The sequence below is a fragment of the Coffea arabica genome, chromosome 11e, assembly GCF_036785885.1.
Source record: "Coffea arabica cultivar ET-39 chromosome 11e, Coffea Arabica ET-39 HiFi, whole genome shotgun sequence".
NCBI lineage: Eukaryota > Viridiplantae > Streptophyta > Magnoliopsida > Gentianales > Rubiaceae > Coffea > Coffea arabica.
In genome coordinates this window covers 50,977,783-50,990,619 of record NC_092331.1, presented here as the reverse complement: position 1 = coordinate 50,990,619, position 12,837 = coordinate 50,977,783, and the positions used below count along the sequence as shown (strand labels likewise).

The window sequence follows — 12,837 nt, the reverse complement described above, 5'->3', positions numbered from 1 at the left end:
AAATACTCATCAAGTTTGAGACAAGTAGAGATCGTTTGAGATTAATAATTTATTATTTCACCTAAGGATTGCTTTACAGTGTTTGAGCCAAATCCACAATTAAATGAAATAATAACGCAATCAGCTGCTCACTTCTTGTACTTGGCTCAGTTAGCACAAATTGTTAGATAAATATCTTAAAAAGAATAAATTGATGATAAATGAAAGTCCAATTGATCAAAATAGTAATAGATACATGTAATATCTTTATCATTCTTTTAAGAAAAATTCAATTAAACTAAACCTAAAATTTGTTTTACATAAAAAAAACACCAAGATGAATTTCAAAAAGTATTAAGGGTTTGTTTGAAATTGCGGTAGTTTATTGAAAAGTACTTTACCAATATAGCTTTTGATAAAAACACTTATTAAGTCCTTAATGGTTTTATGTATATTATTTGGATACATAGTTTAATAAGTACTTATTGCATTGAATAATGTGTATTTTGAAAATTTTCAAATGTTTTTATCTTTTATTTAGTTCATAATACAGGATAAAATGATTAAATTTAATATTTTATTTTTTAAAACTCAAAAACTATTTTAAAAGCATTAAATTTGAACTTTTGCAATAATGCTTTTGATATTAAAAGTTTCACTCCTAATTTTATGAGATGATGCTCTTCAAATGACTCAAAAAGTACTTTTAACACCTAAAAGTGTTTTTATTATCAAAGGCAACGCAACCTTAAATGGGGCCTAACTAGACTATTTTAACTTGTTCCAGCCCTGTATTAAGTGCTTGTACGATATTTCAATTCACAAAATTTGATTTGTAGCCATTGAAAAACAGCTATATGTTGTAGCTAGAGGTGGCAATTTGTCCCAAGTCCCAATGGGTTACCCATGCCCATGGGGACTTTGGGCGGGATGGGTATTGGATTTTGATATTGGGTTTAAAATGGGACAAATCCCAATTGTACCCATTAATTGATGGGAATACTTGGGAAATACTTGGGTACCCATTGGGCTCAAATAACAAGGGCTCTGTTTGGTTTAGCTATTTTTGGGGGGTATTTTTGAAATATTTTATTATAGCAGTGTATATGAAAAATTTTTACTATAAATTTTTTTTGAAATATTTGATATACTAATATGGATGGGATGTTTTTTGAGTTATTGCATATTACTGTAACATTGTATTTGAAAAACTTATTTTTTGAAAAAATAGCTAATCCAAACGGAGTCTTAGATTCAAAAATTATCTTTAACAATTTTTATAACCATACTAGAGAATATAATCTAGTAGTTTTTTCCTAGTCATTATCCATAAGAATTTTCAACATTTCAGTCAATTTAGACCTGTCATCTTTGAACAATGATGATGATAAATATTCAACACCTTAAGTATCTTGGCCATTTTGATATATGTTGGAATATGACTGTATATCTATTTTTTCCTTTATTTGTTAATCCAATTTTTGATGGGAATCCTGAGTATAAAGCACTTGCATGTTTATTTAATAAAATTAAAAAAATTTAATAAATAAAAAATATTAAAATTATATAAAAAATAAAAATGAATTAAAGGAAAAAAAAATATGTAGAAAATAGATTTGGGTATTGGGCGGGATCAATCTAAACCCATCCCAAAGTGATCCCGCCCAAGTTAGTCCCAAAACACATATGGGTAAGGTTGGGCCCAAACCCATATGACTCGGTTCCATCACAAACCCAAGCAAATCCCGCCCATCCCGCCCATTTTGCCACCTCTAGTTGTAGCAAATCTAATGTTTTTTACTTAACAATTTATGAAAAAGGGTTATCTTATAATGATTGATTAATCAATAGAGTAAATGTAATTTGAACAATTTATAATGAAATTTTATAAATAACAATTTGCAACCAAATAGATGTAATTTTGCTTAAAAAAATTATAATAAAAAAATTTTGCTCAAATACCCTTCAAAATAAAGAAGATTCAAATCGCACCCTGTTTTGCCAGTTCCCTTTCCATAGCTACTTCTTCTTTTTAGTCAATTTTCCATTTTTCCGAGCAGCTGAGAAGTTTTGGTTCACAACAATGGCAAAGGAGACTGAGGAGCACCCACGTCTCATCCTGCACAACTTTCTTTCTCCGGGCCTTTGCAAGGTTTCATTTCATTTATCTATAATGAAGTTTATGTGTATCCTGAACTTCTAAATCAAATATTTCTTGAAACCATGTTTTTTTTTTTTTGGTAGGAACTGGAGTTCATACACAAGAGCAATTGCACGGTCGGATACAGGCCAAATGTGTTCTCCACAACTCTTTCTCATCTAATTGCTACTAATTGTGCGCACCTGATCATGCCCTTTGTTCCCATTAGAGGTTCTTTCATTTCCATTTTTTTTTTTGCCAAAATCCTCCAGAAAGAAAAAAGATTTTTAATATATAATTTCTTTTCTTTTTTTTTTTTGGTAGTTTGAATTTTTAGTCTGTGGGTTCTGTTATTTTGATGTTTTTAAAGTGGGTTTTGTATCAAAATGTAGAAAAGCTGAGGGAGACAGTGGAAGAGTATTTTGGATGCCAGTATGAGTTGGTCATCGAATTCACTGGCCTCATCAGGTTTGGCTGAGTTTTGAAAGGCTGGTTGTATATGTCTCTTCTGTTTTGCAGGATTAGATTTATATGGAAAATGGTTATTAGTGGAATTGGATCAAAGAGTGGGAAAGAAAGAAATTTGCACTAGGCTGTTCAGTAACTAGGGAAAACTTGTGAAAAGGCTGCACTTGGATGCCTAATTTCTGTCACTGCATGATTTTGGGCTGATTATTTTAAGGGATTTTTGTTGGAAATGTGCTACTAAACGTATGAAAATAATATACATTTAGTATGCAAGTCAATACAAATTCTATTTGCACCATCTTTATGAGTTAAACATCTATACTATATTTTAATGACGAATTAGCCAGAATTATTAGGCTCAGAACATAATTCAAAAGTGGTTGGTAGCTGGTCGTAGTGTTCATCTTACCATTATTTTCACTTTGATCAGTCGTATATTCTCTCATATGGATAGTATATATGGCTTACTCTTACTCTTGTTTGTCCAAGTTTTTCTCTACTTCATCTGAGTTGTAGTTTTTATCTTGTCCTGACTGAGCGTCCTTTACCTGGCTTAGTTCTTTATATATGGAACATATTCTGGTGAAACAACAAACTCTAACATGTTTGATGAATTAGCTGGACTAAAGCAGCAAATATTGGATGGCACAGTGATGATAACAGGCCTTATCTAAAACAAAGAGATTTTGCGGTGTGTATATTTACTCTCTTTCATTCGTCAACTATTTTATACTATTTTTCTTTCTACACAATGGTAGAGCAATTTCAGTATTGTTCTAGAATTTACTGCTTCTCATTTAGCATTTGGCTGTTTAATTTTATCTAAGTGGAATTGATCTTTGTTTTCTATTTCGTTTTGTTTCAATCAGTCATTGTCCGATAATAATCTCACAAAATGTAAAACAATAAAGGAGGTGTACTTCTTTATAAAATTGCAGAAAGTAAATGGTTCATTGTGGAAATTAAATATACACATGATTCGCTGTCTGTGGAATGTGAAGATGTATGCTGTTTAGCTGTTCTTTACACCCACTCAAATGCATAATTGCACGCATATTTGCCCTTATTCATTGAGTGAAATAATATCAATTATTAATTGAATAGTATCTGTTTGGCCAAGCAAGATGAAACATCTTTTTATAGTTGTGGTGAACATATTACATCTTTCATTTGCCCAAAACAAAAAAAAAGAAATTTTTTTTTTCATTTTCCCTGATGATTTAGAAAGATGATATTAAAAAATATTTTTCTAGGCAAGCATGGATGTTTTTACTTCTTTTTTTGTCTCCTGTGCAAGAAAGATGGTTTTTTGTGCTTTTAGAGGATAAGTTTGACTAAGATAATTTCCAGATTACAAGACAAACAAAAAGATTCAGTCTATAGCCCGGATAATGGACTAATGTGCATTCAATTTTCTCATTATCCGCATTTTAATTTGTGATGTATCTTTGGTGGATTTGCTCAAGAATTTGAAATGATTCTTTTGTTCTTTTACGTCATTCTAGGAGTATTTATTGCCAAGTGTTAAGTAATATCTATACTTTACCAAAGGAAAAAACTTGCTGTTGGCAACTTTCATGCTTATCTCTGATTGAAAAATCCATTTTTAACTGCATTACCTTCCTGTTTCTGATTTCTGATTTTGTTGTACCTCTGTGCTGAAGGCAGTGTGTTATTTGAATAGTTACAATGAGGATTTTAGAGGAGGACTCTTTCACTTCCAGGATGGGGAACCATCAACAATTGAGCCCATGGCTGGAGTAAGTGTTCTGCTTAGATGCTACCTTTCCATGTAAATGAACAATAGTGTTGATTGAAATGAAGTCACCAGCTTTGACTGATATGCAGATGCAAACTCTGTGGTTGTTCCTTTAGAACTTACAGTTCAAATACATATTGAAAGAAAATGCAGTCATAATCATTTTAGTTCTAGTTCTACCATTTGAATTGCATTATATTCTAAATCAATTGCTATGAAATGAATAGAGTATAACTAAGTGAAAACTAAAAAGTAAACATGAAGGCCCATGATCTGTAATTTTCTTGTAATATTGAGACTATGTAAAAAAGAAATTGAAAACTCTTGTAGTTTAGTTAAAATGAGAATCTTAGCTCGAGCTTATTGCCATTGCCTGAGCATGTGAACTCTTAAATGGAGAGCCGTACTTTTATTATACTGATGATTTATTACTTTCTTGCACTGATTAACCACTACTGCATCTTTTCAGGATGCTGTAATGTACACAGCAGACAACAGAAACATACATTCTGTTGATGAGGTAGTTTCTTTATAGATATTATCTTTCTCTGTCTTTATGCTCAGATGATTATTACGTCCAGCCAGGATTTCTAAGTTGTACCTTTCTAATTTAATCAATGTTGCATGTCAATCCAGTAGATAGGCTGCTGCAGGAGGAATTCCAAAGTTGGGCAATGATACTCCAATTTATGATATAAACCTAGGTTTCCTGGTAAAACCAAGAGTGAAGATCAGGAAGAGGGTTGATTTATCACAAACCCTAAACTTCTACGAGGAGAAGGTAGAAAGGAGACTTGCTTTTGTCCCCTCTTCTGAAGAACAGACTTAGGTTTGAAATTCAAATTCCAAGATGAAGTAGATTATCTCTTAAGATCATGATTTAAAATACCATATACATCTTCTTCCTAAATTTGGAGAATGTCACATGAAATCTAAATGCTTAGATCTGATATTTGGCACAGCTACTTGATCTAAAAACTCCTAAATACATGTATATAGAGTGGATATGCTCTTCTGGATTACATATCTTTAGTACTTGCCAATATGTATATTTTTTTCTTAATACTCTGGATGGAGTTGTCGATTATTCATACAACAGAAATTCTTGTTGGATTTAAGTTAGACTGCCTTACTTTGACAAGGATAAAAGAGCAGCAGAAAGAAGCCATTCCTTCAAGGAGAAACTGTAGTTTTGTGTCAAATTAGCAATTAGTGGATGTATATTGGACTCTCCTGTATTATATCCTTGACAGTCTTGCCCATAACAAATATTCCTGCATCACTGAAGAATTTTGCTTCATGTATTTGCTGAATTCTGTTTCCTCCTCCTCCTGCTCTTCTCTCTCTCTCTCTGGGCATTTTTTTTTTTCATCAGATAATTGAAGGAGAAAGGATCACCCTTACCCTGTGGTTCAGTCGGGATGCATCTCGTGATGAAGATGCAAAACTGATTTCATTTCTGTCACAAAATTCGCTCAACTCATATTTACCTCAGCCAGCATCCAATAACATGTACTGGTTTCCTCCTGATGAAGCTTTGAAGTTTCAATCTGGATTCGACATACGTTGTGCAAGATTGCATATGCTTGGATTGGATCTTTATTCTCCTTGTGAGAAGATATGTCCTTCAGCAGTGAATTCATCATACAACTTGCTAGAGTTGCTGATGGGGCCATTACAAATAGTGAGGGGAGTTGAGTTGTTTGACAGGGAGTTTGTCAACGTAATGCATGTCCTTCAGGTACCTTTTCTTCAGAAATGAACTTGTTTTTATTTGCTGTGGAATTACTCATGTTGATCATAAATTCTACATAATGTGAAGATGTAGCTATGGACTAATTCAAGTCTAGTAAGTCATTGACAAGTCTATTTGCGTTGTTCTACCTGGTTTTCAATTTGAAGGAAAGTGGACTGAGCTTAATAGCTATCCAATACGGGACATGTCATAGTTAGGCAGACTCACATATTGAAGGAAATTTTTAGTCATATACGCCAAATCACAAGTGCATATGAACTTCTTTCATTACTTCTTCTGCAATGAGTTTGGGTTGAATTATCACCATGGGTAGAGTTCATTGAAGTTTCTCGTGTATTCTTCTTGAAAGTTGATATGTATAGTTTCAGCCAAGGTTTGATGGAACCTTAAATGGATCAATTCTGTAAAGTTTCCACTGTAGCTAAAGGTTTAATTTTTTTATGCCAAGATAAAATGAGTTCAAAATTTAGAAAGCTATATCTTAATGCAAGATTGCTTTAGAATATCAAAGTGAGATTTCTAATACCTGACTCCTGCCAGTATCATAGTTCTGCAGCTACTTTCGGGCTACTTTGTATCTGTAAATCAAGATTTTTTTATTTTAATAGTTATTGTAACTTATGGTTATTTCTTCTTTTCTTACAGTACTCTCTTCAACCATAGTACTTTAAGTCGACGGATTTGAGAATGAGTTTCTGTTCCATTGTTTAACTAACAGGTGGCGCAGTTGTACTCTTGGAAGTGGTCGACTTTGAAGGCAACAGAAGTCAAAGAAGTCTCAGCGGACATTAAACCAATCTCCCAAGCACAACGGGAGGACATTAATTGTCTAAAATCAGTGGTTCTGCAAGATCTTCAACAGGCAGAGACCTTTAACAAAGACCTGAATTGTGGAAAGAAAGTGCAATATCTATTTGACTGGGGTAGTTTTTCTGCGGCTGTTGTTGAGTGGGAAGCTTATTCTTGTAATTTGCATAAAGAAATGGTTACGAACTTTCCACTCTGGAGAAAGCATGGATCCATCTTTTCTTGTCCTCTGGATGATTCTGCTGAAACACTCTGAAACGTTCACTCCCATGCGCTATTTGTTTGTCTTCAAAAGTATTAAGAGCATCCTGTCAGTAAAATTTTTACACCAGTAGATCTAGAGGCGACCGATAAGGGAGCACACATGCCTATGAATATGGGCTGCATTCTGCCTTTATGGTTGGCCTTGGTACTAGTTTGTGTTTTTAACAGGGTTAAACTTCCAGCAAGAAAAGGTCCCATTGGACAGCAAGTTTTTGGATTGGACCTTGAAATCTTTGCTAAAATGGTCATGTATTAGTGAATTTCAGTTTCTTATAAAGAATAAAGATAAAAATATAAATATAAAGCATAACGTGTGAACTTGAATATCAGGGGCTATGCGTCTGTCATTCCTCTGTTCTTCATGCAATGCCAGAGCCCTTTGAAGTATAGTTTTCTCTAAATATGTATTCAATTGCACGCTGCAGTATATCATTTTTTTTTTTTTTTGATCTCACAGAACTACAGCATACCAAACAATAGACAAATGCTATGTTCAGAAGCCAAAAAGCTGCAAAACTTTTTTGTTTTCTTCGTCAAACTTCCTTCGAAAGAGAAACTGCTATCCGGCCTGCTTCAGTCAGAAGGGTCTTGTATCTGTATCTTCTTTGGACTTTTAGTTTAGGATTCCATCTTTCTGCCGCTGAGCTCCCATGCTTAAACCACCCTCCAAAGGCTGATGGTTCCCTCAGCTTTCTTCTCGTTGGAGACTGGGGAAGAAAAGGATCATACAACAAATCAGAGGTTGCATTTCAGGTTTGTAAGCTAATTTTTCTTTATCAATCTTATTGTCGTTAAAATGCTGAAAAATCACAGGAAGTTTTCTAGCTCTTTTGAAGAAAGGGCTATCCCAAGATAGAACTTGTCTGTGCATTCAGAAATCTTCACATATTTTGGAATAGAAATACTGTTTACCATTCCCATTTTTGTACCCCTCTAAAATTTAATCGGTGAACGAAGACATTTTTCACGTAGGTTTATCATCGTTTACAAAAGAATTTTAGTCGTTAAAAAAAATGTATGCATATGGCTGCAGCATGAGCCTGCTGTTTTTCATGTTTCAAAATGTAGAGAAACCATAGAAATAAACAAAAAAATTGTCAGCATAGGTAACTTTCGACTTGGTGAAATGATGAAGTAGGATGCTATTTTCTTTGTGGTCTTTCTCTTCTTTTTGGAGATATGATTTATACTCAAATTCGTAACAAAAACAACCAGGACTTTCTTTTTGTTATAGTTGCTATAAATAAAACAATATACATATATATATATATATCTCTTCAAAAAATGTCCATATATATATATATATATATAGGTCCATATATATATATATATATATATATATATATATATATAGGCCTTGCAGGGACCTTTTTTGAAGAGGCAATGTTGAAAAAAACTTGTAAATTGAAAGGGTCTATTTCTTAGCAAGATTTTAGATATTTTACCGCTTTGAGTAAATGAAGAATCATAGCTTTGAGATTCTGGATCCTTTAATCATGTGCAGGTAACTTTTTAAATCCAATAAATGTTTCATCTTAATCAATTTGATAAAAGTAAAATTTCAAAGTTAAAATAAATAGAATAATTTTTTTGCATAATTCAAGTCATCCATCCTAGTTTTTGTTGGGGAGTGGAATGAAGGGAGCTTGTCTTTGGAGAAATGTCATTAATAAAGCATTTTTCTACATGGATCGGACCACAGAATATTCGTACTAGAGGTTTGTAAAGATGCGTATGGATCGCAATTTGCTTCAAAAGAGTAGGTAAAACCTATTATTAACAAGCTATTGACCCAAAAAATTCTTTGCTCCACCAAGAAATTTAAACAAAATAAAGACTAATTGATAGAGTAATTTTTTTTCCTTTCAACATATGTTTTTTTTTAATTTCGTAGGCTATGATAGTGTAAAATTGGATATGGATCGATCATTTGAGATTTCGATTTTCAAATATTTTGTACACGTCTAGTTGCGTGGAAACATAAATAATTAATTTCAGTACTTACTTGGATGTGGATGATCTGGCTTATAAAACATCATAATTTCATTAAATCTGCGTTACTGGCACAGGTTACATTAGTGACAAATGCAACATATCTGAATAAGAAATAATATAAATCCGAAAAATTAATCTAAAAAGTACTAAACATGCCCAAAGATAAAACCCTGTAACACAAAAAACTTGCTTGATGACTTGATCACCAAAGCTTTTGCTAATGATTTGGTAATTATAGATGGGGATAATTAATAGGGGAGAAGCTAGACATAGATTCCGTGATCTCAACTGGAGACAATTTCTACGAAGATGGATTAAAAGGCGTCGATGATCCTGCATTTGATGAATCCTTCTCCAATATTTACACTGCCCCTAGCTTACAAAGGCCATGGGTACACTGGTAAGGCTTTGTTTTCCAGTCGACATATTTTTGTCCATGATCAATTTGAATCTTGGAAGTTGAATCTTATGATTTTTCAAATCATACTAAAATTTGTTCTTTCTGAAGCTACTGTAGAGAAATTTGTAGACGTTATTTTTGTAGAGACGACTCCATTTATCGAAGAGTATTTTGTAATTCCTGGAGATCATTCATATAATTGGAAAGGCATATTGTATAGAAAGAATTAATTATCTTTCAGACCTGATAAAGGTAATGCAACCAGAATTTTTTTTTTAAGTAATGAATTAACCAAAATTTTATGTAAGCACAATAGTTAGACAAATGTTTTTAATATCATTAATGCTAATTAAAACTAAATTCTTGATTCGATGCTGTTGGATTAATCTTACTTTGTTTCTCCATTTCCTGAACAGGAAGTGGATTTTGCATCAAGGGATCTCGAGAGCAAACTGGAAAATAGTTGCAGGTCATCACACAATCAAAAGTGCTGGGCATCATGCATGGAGTGACCAAAGAGCTTGTTGATTCTCTACTGCCAATCCTCCAGGTATAAACGCAAATTTTGTGAAATTAAGGTATTTTTGTAGATTGATAACCATATATAGTCTCTTTTCTTCGTATTAATAAGAACTAGATATTGAAACGCATACAAAATCCAAAAAAGAAACTTAAATTTTAAATTAAGTCCACTTGAAGAATATAGCTACTTAAGTTAATTTTTGAGGAGAGATGATGTATCTAGTACGATTAAATGCAAATTTTTTGACATGTTTTCTCGGAAATGTATGAACTTAAAAACCCCATTTGATTTCTTTTTTTTTTTTTCTTAATATTTTTTTGAGATAAGCTAATGCATTCAAATCGGTCTATATATTAATGCTATTTGTGAAATTACATGGGAGTTAAAAAATTGTGGATAATTGAAATTTGCTAGCATCTACACTGAAAATTAAGTTGTGTTCATTAACCTGAAAATATGTCAAATTAAAGAAAGAGATGACACATTAAAGATAGAGGAAAGGCCACAACAGTACCGATTGTATCGAAGTGAACACTTTACACTTTTGTTGCCACTTAATGAAAGGAGTGGATCGAATTTAAAATTTTTGAGTATAATTTGAGAAATGTATTGGTTGAATGGTTTTGTTTTAATGATTCAACGGTTGAACAGCTCATTTTCTCTTCCTCAGCTGAAATAGCACATACCTCCCATTTACAACCTTTTTGCTGTAATCTCTTGTTATATTCCTGCTGTTAAATTTCATTTTGGATCCTTAAACTTAAGGCAGACTCCCACTTTAGTCTGTCATCTGCAATTTTGGATACTTTATCTCCTAAAGTACGAAATTCATCCCACTTTAGTCATTAGACTTTAATTTTGAATACTTTACCTCATAAAAAATGAAATTCATCCTACTTTAGTTCTTAAATATTGAACATCACTTGTCTAATATTCCATGAATTTTGACAATTCTATGGATGGATTTCATGCCTTAAAGTGTAATTAAATTTTTCAAAATTAAAATTAATTAGGAAACTAAAGTGAGATGGATTTCGTACTTTAGGGGGTGAAGTGTTCAAAATTGAAGTTTAAAGGTAAAAGCGGGGATGCATCTATAGTTTCAGGATCCAAAATGGAATTTAACCTATTCTTGCCGAAAGTTTTTGACATCTGATTCTAATCTTACATTTTTTTTCCAGGCAAACAAAGTTGATTTTTACATCAATGGACATGATGACTGTTTGAAGCACATTAGTGGTATTGACGGGTATTTATGTTATCGATAGTAACAATGATTTTATCTGATTACCTATGAATTAAATTGCCAAGAAACTAACAATATTTTGTCTAGAAATATCCATTTTTTGACAAGTGGTGGTGGCTCTAAATCTTGGAGAGGTGATGTTCGATCATGGAATTCAGAGGTTATGAAGTTCAATTTTGATGGCCAAGGATTTATGGAATTCAGAGGAGATGAAGCTAATTTCACATTTTGTGATGTTTATGGTGCAGTCTTTCATAATTTTAGAATATCAAAGGAACTTCATTTGCCGCATTAATCTAGTTTGACAAATCTTCAAAAAGTGATAGCAAGCTAAAATGTGAGAGGGGAGGAGGGGGAGGGGGGGTGTGACTATATACCCACATAGTCATTATGTTCAGTGAACTTGTAATGTAAAGACATGGATTTAAGAAATAAATTTTTATAGTCAATGCAAAATCTAATATTTTTTATACAAAAAAAACATTTGATTTTACAAATTTAATCACGTTTGTCATATTATTATGTTCGCATAATGATTTCAAACAAATATATAGTTGTTTATAGAACTTAGCCAATTATTAGCTTTTTCTCAATATGATAACATTTTCAAGGTAAATCAATTTTGGTTTTCATTAAATATTTTGATTTTTTTGTTATCCATTTTTGTTTTAAGCAAAATATCGGTTTTGTTGATGAGCAAAAATTTTACCCAAGCAAAACAATGCAGTAAAGTCAGCATTAAGCTAGAACTAATACATCAGTCCACTAATCTGTTTACAAAAAATTTCCTCTGAGAAATCTCAACTTAGACTCAGTAACCAATTCTCCGGTCAAATTTTTAGAATAGAAATCTTCTATATATATTTTGTATCTTAATCACCCAAATCACTTGTACTTTAAATCGAGTATTGAAGATAGATTCTTGAATATAGGCATGGTTAGCACTTGTGATAATTTCCAATTTAATTCTGTTGATCAGGATGATGGGATTTTAGTTGTTGACATTAGACATAAAAAACTTTTAAAAAAAAACAAATAGCTTATTGTGTGAAGTTTAAATGGTGAAAACATCAAGGATGTAAATGGCATAATTCTTCTTTTTTTTTGGGTTCAACAAATAACTATAATATATACACATGGACTAAAATATATACATTTAAAACAAATTTCTAACAAAGGAGGAATGAGATTTATGAACCGGGAAGGGAAAAGAGAAATTCGAACTCAGGACTTTTAAGTCTTGAAGCCTCAAGACAAAAACATGCACATATATATGCTTAAAGCCAAAATATATAAATATCAATACTCATAGGTATAGACATTCGTATTTGCTTTTTTTTTTTAGCACAAACATAAGTATTTTATTTATTTTAAGAAAATTTTGACAGAGTTTCCCCTTATAAATAGACGAATCTCCCTGCCAACAAACCCAAATTCAAGAAAAATATCACATGCTATCAAGCAACTGGTACGAGTGCACCATCTCCCGTCCATGCGAAT

General features: G+C 32.4%; 1 protein-coding gene and 1 pseudogene across 1 annotated transcript; both read left to right on the top strand.

The window, feature by feature from the left end:
- Positions 1 to 1,977: 1,977 nt before the first annotated feature.
- Positions 1,978 to 7,229, top strand: LOC113717943 (uncharacterized). Its single transcript, XM_027242790.2, has 8 exons — positions 1,978 to 2,131; positions 2,224 to 2,350; positions 2,512 to 2,587; positions 3,206 to 3,278; positions 4,252 to 4,347; positions 4,816 to 4,866; positions 5,722 to 6,087; positions 6,821 to 7,229. Exons 1-8 carry the CDS (start codon positions 2,063 to 2,065, stop codon positions 7,163 to 7,165), a joined length of 1,203 nt encoding a protein of 400 aa, XP_027098591.2. The 5' UTR covers positions 1,978 to 2,062; the 3' UTR covers positions 7,166 to 7,229.
- Positions 7,230 to 7,285: 56 nt separating this feature from the next.
- Positions 7,286 to 10,031, top strand: LOC113718430 (purple acid phosphatase 3-like; annotated as a pseudogene).
- Positions 10,032 to 12,837: the final 2,806 nt, after the last annotated feature.

Excerpts from the sequence above, each read along its gene's own strand:
- LOC113717943 (XM_027242790.2), top strand. The coding sequence starts at position 2,063 with ATGGCAAAGGAGACTGAGGAGCACCCACGTCTCATCCTGCACAACTTT. Across the intron at positions 2,588-3,205 it reads GAATTCACTGGCCTCATCAG|CTGGACTAAAGCAGCAAATA; the intron begins GTTTGGCTGAGT and ends TTGATGAATTAG. Across the intron at positions 4,348-4,815 it reads CAATTGAGCCCATGGCTGGA|GATGCTGTAATGTACACAGC; the intron begins GTAAGTGTTCTG and ends GCATCTTTTCAG.